At 36.3% G+C, this 15,137-nt stretch overlaps 1 protein-coding gene across 2 annotated transcripts in view; it reads right to left on the bottom strand.

The window, feature by feature from the left end:
- DYNC2H1 (dynein, cytoplasmic 2, heavy chain 1) overlaps nt 1–15,137 on the bottom strand; it is a 369,106-nt gene that overhangs the window by 69,783 nt on the left and 284,186 nt on the right. For both annotated transcript variants that reach the window (XM_006833779.1, XM_006833780.1), the window contains one exon: nt 3,859–3,975. In XM_006833779.1, the coding sequence (XP_006833842.1) occupies nt 3,859–3,975 (117 nt within the window). The remainder of the gene's footprint in view (nt 1–3,858; nt 3,976–15,137) is intronic.

Genomic DNA, 15,137 nt, shown 5'->3' with positions numbered 1-15,137 from the left:
ATCACATTAGAAGGTCATGGCTAGAGTGGGAGAAAATGGAAAAAAACTCAAAATCACAAAAAAAGACCAGACTTACTGGTCAAAAAGAGACTGGAGGACCCCAAGATTATAGCCCTTGGCCACTCTTCAGTTCTGGAACAGAACTCACCATCAATTTTCAGCTAAGCAGTAGATAGGTATATAGGGAGGATAACAACATTAGTAAGGTATGATCCCCATGGAATGGTCAACCATTCAAAATTAAACAAAAAAAATAAATAAATAAAAATCAACATTTACCTAAGGACAAAATTGAGAAGGGATATGAAGGAAGGTGGAATGGAAATAAGGGATATGAAGGAAGAAAGTGGGAAACTGTTGTTATATGGATGGAGTTAGTTCTGACTCATAGGAACCCAGTAAAAGGTTTCTAAGGCTGTAAATATTTACAGCAGCAGAAAGCCTCATCTTTCTCATGCAGAGCAACTGGAAGTTTCAAACTGCTAACCTTGCAGTTAGCAGCCAGACTGATAATCCACTACATTACCAGAACTCCTTTGTTATTACATAGAGGGGATTGACATGAATCAAAGTGCATGATTTATTGAATGTAAAACTGATGGTCTTGTCCGTAAACCTTCACTTAATTTATAACAAAAAGTTATAAAAAAATAAATAAGCCATAGTCAACTCTGTCATTTTGCTTAACCTCTCAAAAATAGTTTGGAACAATTAACTAACTATAAGATTTCTAATGAAACATTCTCTCCTCAAGGTATCTGACACTAACTATCATCTTCTGTGTTCTTGCTTTGTTTTGCCTTTCTGTTTTTGCTCCTCTTCATCAATACTCTGCCCACTCCTTTCCTAACTGAAGCTGTAAATTTTGGCATTCCTCAGGTCTCATTAGCAAGACCTCTTTTCTCTCTCATCCTCACTTCCCGTTTAGAAGACATCATGATTTCCCTTCATTTAAAATGTTCCCTATTGTTGTTAAGTGCCATCTAGTCTGTATAAGGTTTCCAAAGAGTGACTGGTAAGCTTGAACCGCCAACCTTGCAGTTCAAACCAACTTTGCAATCCTGTGCATTAGCCCACAGCACCACATCAGGACTCCAAAATGTCCCCTAGATGCTCACAAATCCAAAAGGTACATAAACTCACTCAAACACTTTTGAGTTCCACTCTAGTATATACAGCTACGAGCACCTATGAAACAGCTGGTCATTCACTGTGGCATCACCACATAGGCGTCCCCTGCAGAGTTTGTTATTCCCTCAGTCTTCCCACAATGGCAACTGACTGTAAATTCCATGAGTAGGTACCATGACTGTTTTCTTCATAACACTCTATGTACAGTTCCTAGCATAAGGCCTCTGAAACATACTAGCTGCTCAAAACATTTTGAATGAATGACTGAATAATAACGTAATTATACAAATAATAAATATAAGTCATTTACACAGGAAAAGACAAAAGAGTTAATGGTCACATAATAGAATTATTTTCACCTTCAGTAAAAATAAAATTAGTAACAGAGTGCTCATATATCATAGGCATTGTTAAGAAAGTTATACAAATGTGATGTAACCATCATGACATTCTTATGAAGTCAGTACTACCACTATTCCTTCTTACAGAGAAGAGAACTGAGCCTCAGAGAAATTGGATAACTTTCCTTTGAGACTTGAAGTCCAGTAGTCTGGCTCTGGGAACAAGGAAACACTGAATGGTTTAATATTAGGGAAGGTGTGTGCCAGGGTTGTATTCTTTCACCATACTTATTCAATCTGTATGCAGAGCAAATAATCAGAGAAGCTGGATTATATGAAGAAAAATTTGGCATCAGGATTTGAGGAAGGCTCGTTAACAACCTGTGATATGCAAATGACACAACCTTACTTGCTGAATGCCAAGAGGACTTAAAATACTTATTGATGAAGATCAAAGACCATAGCCTTTGGTATGGGCTGCACCACAAGGTAAAGAAAACAAAAATCCTCACCACTGGACCAATAAATAACATCCATATAAATGGAGAGAAAGATTGAAGTTGTCAATGACTTCATTTTGCTTCGCTCAACCATCAGCCCTCATAGAAGCAGCAGTGAAGAAATCAAAGGACTTATTGCATTGGGCAAATCTGCTGCACAAGACTTCTTTAAAGTGCTGAAGAGCAAAGATTTCAGGTTAAGACTAAAGTGCACCTGATGCAAGCCATGGTATTTTTCAATAACCTCATATGCATGCAAAAGTTGGATAGTGAATAAGGAAGACCATAGAAGAATTTGAGTTATGGTATTGGAGGAAAATATTGAAAGTACCATGGGCTACCAAAACAACAAACAGATCTGTGTTGGAAGAAGTGCAGCCGGAGTGCTCCTTGGAAGCCAGGATGGCCAGACTTTGTCTCTCATACTTCGGCCATATTGTCAGGAGGGACTAGTTGCTGAAGAAGGATATCATGTTTGGTAAGGTGGAGGGTCAGAGAAAAAGAGGAAGACCCCCAATGAGATGGATTGGCCAAGTGGCAGCATCGATGGACTCAAGCATGGCAACAGTAGTGAGGTTGGCCCAGGATCGGGCAGTGTTTCATTTTGTTTGCATAGGGTCGCTATGAGTCGGTACCGACTTGATGGCACCTAACAACAACAACAGTCTGGCTCTAGGAGTCGCTTAGTGTTAAACATTTAAGCACTTAGTTACTAACTAAAAGGTTGACAGTTCAAGTCTATACAGAGGTACCTTAGAAGAAAGTCTTTAAGATTTACTTCTAAAAGATCACAGTCATTGAAAACATGACTTAATGAAAAAAATTACACCAACCATCCCTTCCACAACACTCTCTACTGAGCTGGATTTAATAACTTATTGTAATAGGCACATAGAACATGGACACCATCTCACACTTATGGGGTTTATTAGGGAAGTTAATTCGGGATCAGAACGTTCACGGTATGGTTCTTTCAGTCAGGAGAGCCTCTACTCTGCAGGACCCACAGACAGACTTCTCTTTGGTTCTCAGTTCCTTGGCCTGGCCTCTTTCCTGCTCCAGCAATGTTACAAAACTTTGGTGTAGCACTGTAGGATCAACACCGGACTTCGAACTACAAGGTTGGCAGTTCAAACCCACCAGCTGCTCCTCAGAAACCCTATGTAGGGTTGCTATGAGTCAGAACCAACTTGACAGCACTTAATAACAACAACAACAAATGCTGAAAGGCATTCCACTATGAGCCTCAGTCAGAAGACATTTGACTAGCCTCACAGATCAGCAAACCTAGCTCCTTCAATAAAGTGCCTAGAGGCACCCCAATGTGCAAATTAGCCTCCAGTCCAAAGGCACTCAGCTTCATTTGTTCCATGGACCGGGAAGGTCACCACTTTGGCACTTTGGTTCTTGATTCTGCAGCTGTTGTTCCTCAGTTACTCCTCTGCTATCATGGAGTCATGGAGGTTCAATGCACAGGGAACCTCCATTCCTGGCTGTTCTGTAATGGTGGTGAAATGTCCCATTCCTGCTTCTGAGATGACTCATTTTATAGCCAACAAAATAACAAAACTGACTAATGTTAACACTCACAATTTAATCATATAATCTATTATCACCTTACAGCGCTACACCAACTTCTAGCTATAGATTTTGGAAACTCCCTCCAAATAACCTTTTCCTGATGAGTTTGGGTAAAAGGATGTCCTTCGGAGAGGCTAGTAAATTGGAGCTGCTGACTTTGTGGGTAGTAACCTGACTCATAACCCACTACGCTATCAGAGCTCCAGATCAATGAGAATTTTACCACTTAACTAACATGGGCAATTTGGGGATTAAAAACAAAAGAGAAAAAAAAAAAAAAATCAAAAGACTACCCTACTGCTTACCTGATTTAGTTTCTTCCAGAGGTTGAGGACAGGAGAAAGCTCATTAGACCAGATTTCTCTGTCAAATTTGGAGCCAGCGGTGACTGACCTGCCCAAGATCCTCAACTGTGAAATAACCTGAATGATGGAAGTAATAAACAGCAATAAATAAATAAATATAATTTTAGCCCAATACAGCCAAACAGCAAAGGTTTAAAAAAAAAAAGCCCTATTTCTTTTACACAAGTAAAGATCAAGCACAATATAAACGGGCTTTTGGAGTCCTGCTGCGGTGATATAGGATAAGCACTCACATAGGGTCAGTTTGAACCACAAAGCTGGCAGTTCAAATTCACCACCTGCACCTCGAAAACACTCTCTAGGGTCACTATGGGTCAGAACTGATTGACAGCACATAACAACAACAACATACACAAGCTTAAATCCTATTATGTCCATTTGGCTTCATATTTTAGTAATGTAGCTTAGCAATTAAAATAAACAAAATAATTTTAATTTGAGAAAAACAATTAAGAACCAGAATAATAAATTAATACATTGCAAAGTCTCTTATTTGAAAAACTGCTTCCTTACCCAGAAAGCTCTAATTACCCATTATCAATAACTTATTTGTACCTCCGTTTACTCATTTCTAAAATTCAGACTATATTGCAGATTGTTCACCTTAAATTTCAAAATTTCACAATTTAAAGAAAATTATTTAAAAAAGAAAATGGGAAGCTAGTAAACAGTATCATACAAAATGGCTAAGTAATTTTAATTATTAATTGATTAAAATTATCTGTAAGTTTAAGCTTTAATGTTTAAATTTAATTTTAAGCATTTTTATTTGATTTGCCATATTAATTTTAATTGCCATTGTAATATTTCCTCTATAGTCAAGGCTAAAATGTAAGATGTTTAAGCCAATTAGTTAAAGGTTCTCTCCCAGGACCAAAATATTTTTTTATGACCAGAAACAAGACAACAATTATCTGCTATTTAGGACTTCCAGTTCTATAACTTTATTGATATAATCTTCATTTTCATCATCATCAACTGATTCACACTTATTTTCTAAACAGTGTTTAATGGCTTCACTTTAAAGAAAGCTAATCTTCTTAAATATTTGCAAAGAATGATCCAGAATATTATCTAGTATATTAAATATTGGATTGCAGATATGCACTGATTGTTCTTTGAAAGTATTTCACCTGAATATTAAAATGCTGCTATCTCATTAACCTGACATAAACAATAGAAATCTAAGAGGAAAATTGGCAGACACTTTGTTAAATCAGCACTTAAACCTCAACACTGGCAGCAGGTTGACTACCTTTTCTGATTTTACTTTTTGATATACGTATTCTATTTTTCCATTCTAACACATTGGGCTATAATTCATATATTGGTAGGTTCTTATATCAATAAAGTTCATTATAAGGTAAGAGCTATAAATGAAATCCTGGTATGGTGTTGTGGGATAATGTATTGGACTGAAAGGTCAATTTGAATCACAAGATGAGCGGTTCAAATTCACCAGCTGCTCCTTGGAAACCCTATCCAGGGTCTCTATGAGTTGGAATCAACTTGATGGCACTTAACAACAATAACAATAAATGTTTTAGAGGTAATATACTAGTTAATTGTTAAACAGCCACAATTATGTTGTTAAATTCAAGTTATAGCTAAGGCATATGACTGATTCTCTAATCTTAAAAAACAAAGTAAAACATGATGACGCAGAGTTTCATTTTCTATATTTTTCTGATAAATTATCTTCATTTGCTCTAGCTGAAACATACAACAGCATTTATCAACCTTGCTACAGGACAAACATCACTAGTTGGTAGTCAGAACAAATGCTGAGAACATTTGTTATCACTTATTTTTGGTGTGGGGAGCACGGTAGCTCCATATGATAATAAACACTGGAGTATGAACCACAAGGTCAGTGGTTCAGGTCCTCCGGCTATTCTGTGGAAGAAAGATAAGGTTTTCTGTTCCTGGAAAGATTTAAAGTTTGGAAACCTTATTCAGGGTTGCTATGAAATGGAACTGACTTGATGGCACTTAACAAAACAACAACAATAATTTCTGGTTTAAATTTGCCATAAATAATACAAAACAAGTAAAAATAAAAAGAGATAATTGAAAGAAAAGGATTTATTTATTTATTTTATTTTTTGCTTCATGATGTTGTAAACTAATTTAATTTCAAGAATAAATTGTTTACCAGTCAAAAAATGTCAGATTTTCTATCTTGGAAAATTAATATTTGAGACTTGCTCCTCCAGTATCATAATATATGACAATCTTAAATGAACAGAGACGAATAAAAAAGAAATTTCGTATATACAATCAAAATTGTATTAATAAGGACAAGGCTGTAACTCATAATAAAGAACCATCTTTATTTTTTTTTAAGTAAAACTAACATACATATTCAACTTCTATAAAGTACAGATAAAATGTATTTCTATCGTCTATAACTTAAGCCAATTACACAATACTTTTTCTCAATAGCACCACTTTAAAATGGTAGCAAAAGAATCAACATTTTTCCCATTAACATGCTATCCTTGAAGAATGAGCAGGTGCATTGGTGTGACTGACAAAAATTCTTCAATGCAACTTTCCCAGCCCCTTTCTCACCAATGCAGCTTTCAAATTCTTTTTTACAACTTCTTCCTAATAACTCCATGATCATTCTATGTATGTCCTTTGAGAACATCTATCAAGATTAACCCTTTGGAATCCAAAATGGAGTTGTCATAACCATCTAAGGTTACCTCTCTGTCTTGAATTAATTGGTCCAGCAGATCCCCTGGGAAAACACTGTTTGGAATGAACAGTGTCCTCTGGATAGTACTGGTTATGATTTATTTCACAAAATCAACTTTATTAGCTTCAATCTTGCTTAAAAGACTGAAGAAAAGATCAGCTACTTCAGCTAACTAATCTTCTTGCAACACTTTTGGTGCCCATCAAGCCAGAAAACGCTGAGGTCATGATGTTCATTTAAAATGGAAATGGTCAAACTATGTGAGATCCCATCTTCAGTAGCTATTGTACCAGTGGTAATTCTACAATCTTCTACCACTAGTTTCTGGACTTCAGTTGGTAGTCTCCCACTAGTTTCTGGGCTTCAAGGATGACTGTCTTCCCTCTCTTGGCTAACCTTTGAGGTATTCCTGACCTCCCTTAAAACATCTGATTCATCTAAAAACTGTTGTTGAATATATGGAGGGGCATTCTGTAAACTTGTTGCAAAATGTCAGTGATTTGGGAAGATGTCTGCTTGAGTTTTGTTAAGATATTTTATATTAGCCCTGATTTCAAAATCGGCTTCCCCTCAATGACCAAAAAAAAAAAGAAAAATACCCTTTCTTTTGACTTACCCTCATATGTGCAGCACATACAAGTACATAATATATATATACAGTTATGCCTATATGTAAGGAGCTTTGGTAGCATAGTGGTTACAAATTGGGTTGTTAACCTCAAGGTCAGCAGTTTTAAACTATCAGCCATTCCACAGGAGAAAGACGCTACCATAAAGATTTACAGACACGGAAACCCTATGGAGAGTTCTCTATGAGTCAGAACCAACTCCACAGCACACTACCACCGCACCTATATATGCATGTACTCTCCCATGTCTTCTCACATCTATATAGCATATAGTTACTTATGCAATCACTCACAAATGTTTGGTGTTCTTATGGTTGCTGCAGAATTTGTAGGTTATAGCATTTACCTTTATTAAGTCGGTGTCCTTTATTCTTGTGTACCTCTTGATGTCTTCAAAAGACATGCTGGTTATATTGTACTGATTTCCCCTATAGTGTATATTGCTTTTCCTGTCACTGAATTAATATATGTCTATTATCCTGGTGTCAAGGAGTTCTGGTATGGTGCTGTGGGTTATTGCGCTAGACTTGAAGGTCGTTTAAACTGCAACGTCAGTGGTTCAAGCTCACCAGTCGCTCCTCAAAAATCCTATACAGGGTCGCTATGGGTCGGAACCAACTCGATTGCACTTAACAACAACAACATCCTGGTACTGTAGGATAAGTACTCCATTGCAAGGTCAGTTTGAACAGCAAGGTCGGCAGTTCAAACTCACCAGCTTCTCGGAAACCCTATAAAGGGTTGCAATGAGTTGGAACTGACTTAATGGCATGTAACAACAACTATCTAAAACATGTCATCCTTCCTCCCTCCCATTCCTCGTAGTCTTAAAAAATGTTCCTTTCTCCCTGTACACATACACTTTACTTTTTATAAAAATGGTTTCATATGATAGTTGTCCTTTAGTGATTGACTTATTTCACTCAGCATAATGTCCTGCAGATTCTTACATGCTGTCAGCTGTTCTGTGGACTCTTTATTATTCACAGAACAACTGATAGCACAGTCTGTAGGCTTTCTTTTTCCTCTTTTGGTGAAGTCTTTTGATAAGTGTAAGTATTTAACTTTTATGAGGTCCCAGTTATTCAGTTATTCCTGCATTTTTAGTTGTGTTTGATAGTGTATTTATGCCAAAAATTAGAACCATTAGCTTTATTCCTATGTTATCTTCCCACTGCCATTGAGTCCTATTCATAGTGACCTTTGTATAGGGTTTTTGAGGATCTTTATGGGAACAGAAAGCCTCATCTTCCTTCAGAGGAGCAGCTGGTAGGTTTGAACTGCTAACATTGTGGTTAGCAGTCCAGTGTGAATCCTCCAATGCCACAAAGTCTATGTTATATTCCATGAACTTTATATTTTTGGTTTAAGATTTAAGTCTTTAATCTATTTTGAAGTAGTTCTGTGTATGGTGTGAAGTCTGGATCCTGCTTATTTATTACAAATGCATAGCCAGTTGTGCCAGCACCCTTTGTTGAAAAGCACGACTTCTTCCCCACTGAATGGACGTTGACCCATTATTGAAGATCAGCTTTCCATAGCTGAATGTTTTATCAGAGAACTTTAAATCTTACACTTGAGAGCATTTTCCCATTTCTTTTTGTATTAAGAAGTAAACACACAGAAGATTTTTTGATATTACAATACCAACTTTGTAGGATTTTACAGCATAGGTGCTGTTTGTTTTGTGTCTTCTTTTTGGCATGAAAGTTTCCCCTAGTTTTATTTTCTTTTCCTAGCGTATTTTCTCTTTGACTGATTTCCTCAATTACTGATTTTGTCCTAATGGGCTGGCTATATTTAAACTTTTGTCATTACATTTAGTATTTCCTTTTGTAATGAGAATATCATTAAAATTAAACATTCATCCTTATTTTACAAATAAGAAAACAGGTCATAAGAAGCTAAATAATTTGAATGTTTGTCTCTAGAATACAGCAGACCAGATGTCTATAGAAAACATTATAACACAGACCACTGAAAAATTATGAATTAGAAAAAACTTCAAACATTTGTGATGGAGATGCTGGGGAAATGAAGGGAAATCTTTTTTTTTTAAAGCGAGTGTGGTGCTATGGGTAAGTACTAGACCACAAGGTCAGTTTGAACTAAAAGATCGGCAGTTTGAACCCAGCAAACGCTCCTTGGAAACCCTATACAGTCGCTATGAGTGAAAACCCATGGAACCCACTCCACAGCACTAAACAACAATCCAGAGACAGATACAGATTTTTGCCTCAGGGCCTCTGCCTACCCTAAGGGTCTACTGCTTATATTGTTTACTTTTTATTTTAAGCTACTTTTAGTAGAGTTTAGTCTTACAAAAAAGTTGAAACACTAGAGAATTCCCATAATACCTTTAACTCAACTTCCCTAAAGTTAACATTGTAGATAATCATATCAGCCATTACATTACCAAAACCAGGAAATTAACAATGGAATAAAACCATTGACTAAACTATGGATCTTATTCAAATTTTACCAATTTTCCAAAAATTATCTCCTGTGTTTCAAGAGAATATCACATTGCATTTTGCTATTATTTGTCTTGTTGTTAATATTAAGTGCTGTTGAGTAGCTTCCAACTCTAGCAACCCCATGTGACAAAGTAGAATTGCCCTGGTAGGATTTTCTTAGTTTGTCTTTTGTGACTTTGACACTTTGAAAACTGTTGCCAGTTACTGTACAAAATGCTCCAAGTTTTGGATCTTTACAATACACACTTTCAAAGACAGGAGACAGAAATTCAGAACTTCCAAATTGTAGCACCTAATTTGCTTAATTAGAAAACAATCTGTCCTGTGGAGGGAAAGACTAAGGGCATTTGCTTCTCTTTATCTTGGCTCTGGGATGAAGGTGGGGAGAAAGAAAATGTTCTCCCTGTACTATACCAGTCCTGAAGCCTAGACTAAGTAAATGCCACTTCGCTCTTGTAGAAAGTCTTATACTTTACACTTGGACCTCAAAGCAATCTGCCCAAAAAAAAATTTAGGAATATAAGTTCATACAAAAAACAAACAGCAACAACAACAAAAATAGCAAAGCAGATGAGGAAATAATTAACATAATCAGAAAACAAAAGAGATAGCACACTGCAGAAACATCTACAGACACTGCATTTTGAGAATAAAGAAATAAAAAAGAGTATAAAAATATGTCAAAGGTAGAAAACACTATACAAAATGATCAAGCAGATTTGCAATAGAACAAATTACAACCTCTAAAATATGAAAATCATAATAACTCTTACAAATTCAATGGCTTGGTTGAAAACTGATTACTGAGAACTGAAATGGGAATTATTAAGCTAGAAGACAGATTTAAAGAAGCAATTCAGAATGCAGCAGCAGCAAAAAGCAAAGATATAAAATACGTTATAATTAAAACTTATGGAGAAGAAAATGAAGGACTATTATTGATGCACAAGCAGTGTTCTATAAATTATGTTGATAAAATGAGACAGAAACAAAGTTTAAAAAGAAAGATTTCTGAGAATTTTCCAGAACTGATAAAATACAGTGTTCACAAATTCAGAAAGTTCAAATAATCCCAACTAGGATAAATTAAATCTACACCTGGTACACCACAGTAAAATTTCAAAAAAATTAACAAAAAAGAAAGAAAAAGTAACAGATAAACACACAGATAACTGATTATTTAAAACAAACAACAAAAAAACTGCCAGCTACTTCCCAACTACAAAAATGAAACACAAAATATGCTGAAAGAAAGAATAAAAGAAAGCAAGAAAATAAGACAGAAAAAAGAAAGAAAAGACTGTGAACCTAGAAATATAAATTTAGTAAAAAAAAAAAAATTTGAGAACAGAATGAATAAAGATATTTTGAAATAAAAATTGAAACCTTAATAAACTTTAACTATTTAAAGCATCACTGCAATGAGAAAAACATTGAAAAACTAAGCCCTAATAGATAACATGGAGTTCTTGTGTGGTGCTGTGGGTTAAGACACTGGATTGCAAAGTCGGTTTGAACTGCAAGTTCAGCAGCTCAAACTCACCAGCCGCTCCTTGGAATCCCTCCACAGGGTTGCTATGAGTCAGAGCCGACTCAACCACACTTAACAAAAACAACAATGGATAAAATGGAGTCCTGGTGTGGTGCTGTATTATAAGCACTAGACCGGCAAGGTAGGTGTGAACCGCAAAGTCAGCAGTTCAAATTCACCAGCCACTCCAAGGAAATCCTTCACAGTGTCACTATAAATCCCAACTGACTTGAAGTCATTTAACAACAAGAACAACAATGGAGAAAATGGTGGATTGGTATTTCACTACAGAATAAGCACTGGACTGCTAACCACAAGATCAGAGGTTCAAACCACCAGCTGCTCTTCAGAAACTATGAGTCAAACTTGACTTGCTGTCACTTAACAAGAACAACAATGGATAAAAAGCTATGATGAACAGAAACAATGCTGGAAATGACATAATAGAATTTTGAAAGACCAATAATTACTCATTGCAAACACTTTTTTAAGAACATAAACAGTGACTATACACGCAGACCCCATCAGATGAAATAAATAGAAATCAGATTGACTACAGTTGTGGGAAGAAACAGTGGAGAACAGTTAAAACAAGGCCAGAGGCACACTGTGAAACAGGTCACTAATTGCTCATAGCAAGTTCCGGCTGAAGCAGAAGAAAATTAAAACAAGTCCACGAGAGCCAAAATCTGATCTTGAGTATATCCTACCTGAATTTAGAGACCATCTCAAGAACAGATTAGTTACATTACACACTAGTGACTGAAGTTCAGATGAGTCGTGGAATGACAAGAAAATCATCCATGAAGAAAACAAAAGATCGATAAAACAGGAAAGGAAAAATAGACCAAACTGAATATCAGAAGAGTCTCTGAAACTTGTTCTTGAGCATACAGAAACTACAGTTACTGGAAGATATAAGGAAGTAAAAATTTAACTGAAAATTTCAAAAGGCAGTTCGAGGAGACAAAGTCAAGTATTAGAATACCAAAAGGGAAGAACATGCTCAATATTGCTCAAGCAGAAAGAACTGGAAAAAAGCAATCCAAGTATCAGGTTGCAAACTCATCAACTGCCCTTTGGAAACCCTATACAGCGTCACTGAGTCAGCACTGATACAATGTCACTGTTTTAACAACAGCAGCATTTGGGCAAAATATGAAGTGTTGGTGGGGTGCTGCCGGATGAGCCTGTACTGCAGTTTTGGATTGAACTGCAAGGTTGCTAAATTTAAACTCACCAGCCACTCCTCAGAAACCCTGTACAGGGTCGCTATGAGACAGAACTGACCACACATCACTATATTACAACAACAATAAGCAAAGTAATGAAACAAGGGAAGAAGCATCAAAAGAAGATGGAAGCAATGCAGTCACTATATCAAAATAATTTTGTCTATGTTCTGCCATTTCAAAGGTACCACATGATCAAGAGAAATGCTGAGTGTGTTTTTCCCTTTTGGTTTTCTAGCTCCAGGTCTTTGCACGTTGCACTATAATATTTGACTTGATCTCCTCGAGTTGTCCTTTGAAATCTGTTCAGTTCTTTTACCACCTCATTTCTTCCATTTCCTTTACCATCTCTACACTGGAGAGCATGTTTCAGGGTCTCTTCTGAAACCGATTTTGATCTTTTCCTTCTTTCTTGTCTTCTTAATGACCTTTTGCTTTCTTCTTGTACGATGATGCTGATGTCATCTCACAACTCTTCTGGTCTTAGGTCATTAGTGTCTAATGCATCATATCTGTTCTTCAGATGATATCTAAATTCAGGTGGGATATGTCCAAGGTCATATTTTTGCTCACATAGGATTGTTTTAATTTTCTCAGCTTCAGTGTGAACTTGCACAGGAGCAATTAATGGTCTGTTCCACAGTCTGCCCGACCTTGTTTTGGCCACTAATATGGAGCTTTTCCATCATCTCTTTCCACAGATGTAGTCAATTTGATTTCTGTATATTTTATCTGGTGAATACATATATATAGTTATCTTTTATGTTGTTTAAAATAGGTATTTACAATAAATAAGTCATTGGTCTTGCAAATTTTTATAATGAGAACTACAGCATTGTTTCTATCACTGAAGCCATATTTTCCAAATAACTAATCCTTCCTCTCTGATTCCAGTCTTTGCATTCCAATCACCAGTAATTATCAATACATATTGATTTCATATTTGAGCAATTTCAGATGGAAGAAGTTGGTAGAATTCTTAATTTCATCATCAGTGGATATAGTGGTTGGTACATAAATTTGGAGAATAGTGGTATTAACTGGTCTTTCTTGTAGGAGTCTGGATATCACTCTATCACAGGCAGCAGTATACTTCAAGATAGATCTTGAAATGTTCTTTTTGATAATGAATGTGATGCCATGCTTCAATTTGTCATAGTAAACCATGTGACAATCAAATTCTAATTGGCCAATACCAGTCCATTTCAATTCACTAATGCCTATGATAGAGATCTTTATGTGTTCCATTTCATTTTTGAGAAATTTTAATTTTCCCTGTTTCATGCTTCATAAATTTCATGTTATGATTATTAAAGGATGTTTGCAGCTGTTTTTCCTCATTTTGAATTGTCCCCCATCAGCAAATGAAAGCCTCCAAAGCTTTACTGCTTCAGGTCAACATGGTCAACTCTACTTGTAGGTGACAGCTCTTCCAGTCATATTTGGAGTGCCTTCGAATCTGAGGGGTTCATCTTCTGGCACTCTACCTAGCAACATTCTGGTGCTATGCTGAGTGTTTCAATATTCAATATTCTGGTGCTACCTGTCAGTGTTTCTGTGCTATTCATAAGGTTTTCCATGGCTAAGCATTCAGAAGTAGTCTGCCTCTCTTCCTAGTCTGTCTTTTTCTGGAAGCTCAGCTCAAGTCTGTACACCACAGATGACCCTGCTGGCATTTAAAATTCCAGATGCCTAACTTCCAGCATCACAGCAATATTCAATCCACCACAGTACAACAAACTGACAGATAAGTTAGAAATCCAAAAAGGAATAACACACTCAGCATTTCTCAAGCTGAAAGAATTGAAGAAAAAATTCAAGCCTCGGCTTGCAATACTATGAACAAAATATTGAATGATGCAGAGCACATCAAAGGAAGATGGGAGGAATTCACAGAGTCACTGCACCAAAAAAAAAAAAAAAAAAAGTTGCTGTTCAACCATTTCAAGAGGTATCTATGATCTAGAGCCAATGGAACTGAATGAAGAAGTCCAAGGTGCATGAAAGAACAAGACACTGGGAATTGATGGAATGCACATTGAGATCTTTCAATTAACTGATGCAGCACTAGAGGTACTCAGTTATCTTTGCCAAGGAATTTGGAAGAGAGATGTCTGGCCACCTGATTGGAAGACATCAAATGTGTACCCATTCCAGAGAGGTGACCCAATGGAATGTGCAATTCATCAAACAATATCATTAAAATCACATGCAAATAAATTTTTGCTAAAGAAAATTTTTTTAAATGGCTTCAACAGTACATTGACAGGGAACTGCCAATGAGTCAATGATGTGGAATGAAGGACATCATTGTTGAAATCAGATGGATCTTGGCTGAAAGCGGAGAGTACCAAAAAGATGTTTACCTATGCTTTATTGACTACACAAAGGCTTTCAACTGTGTGGACTGAGAAGCTATGGACAACATTACAGAGAATGAGTATTCCAGAACACTTAATTGTGCTCAAGAGGACCTGTACATAGACCAAAAAGCAGTAGTTCAAACAGAACAAGGGAACACTGGATGGTTTAAAATCAGGAAAGGTGTGTGTCAGGGTTGTATTCCTTCACCATAGTTTGAATAAGAGATTGAATAATCTGTATGCTGAGCAAATACTCTGAGAAGCTGAATTATATGAAGAACAA

This window comes from Chrysochloris asiatica, unplaced genomic scaffold, assembly GCF_000296735.1.
Source record: "Chrysochloris asiatica unplaced genomic scaffold, ChrAsi1.0 scaffold00008, whole genome shotgun sequence".
Lineage (NCBI taxonomy): Eukaryota > Metazoa > Chordata > Mammalia > Afrosoricida > Chrysochloridae > Chrysochloris > Chrysochloris asiatica.
The sequence above is the reverse complement of the archived record's forward strand: the minus strand, read 5'-3'. Positions and strand labels throughout refer to the sequence as shown.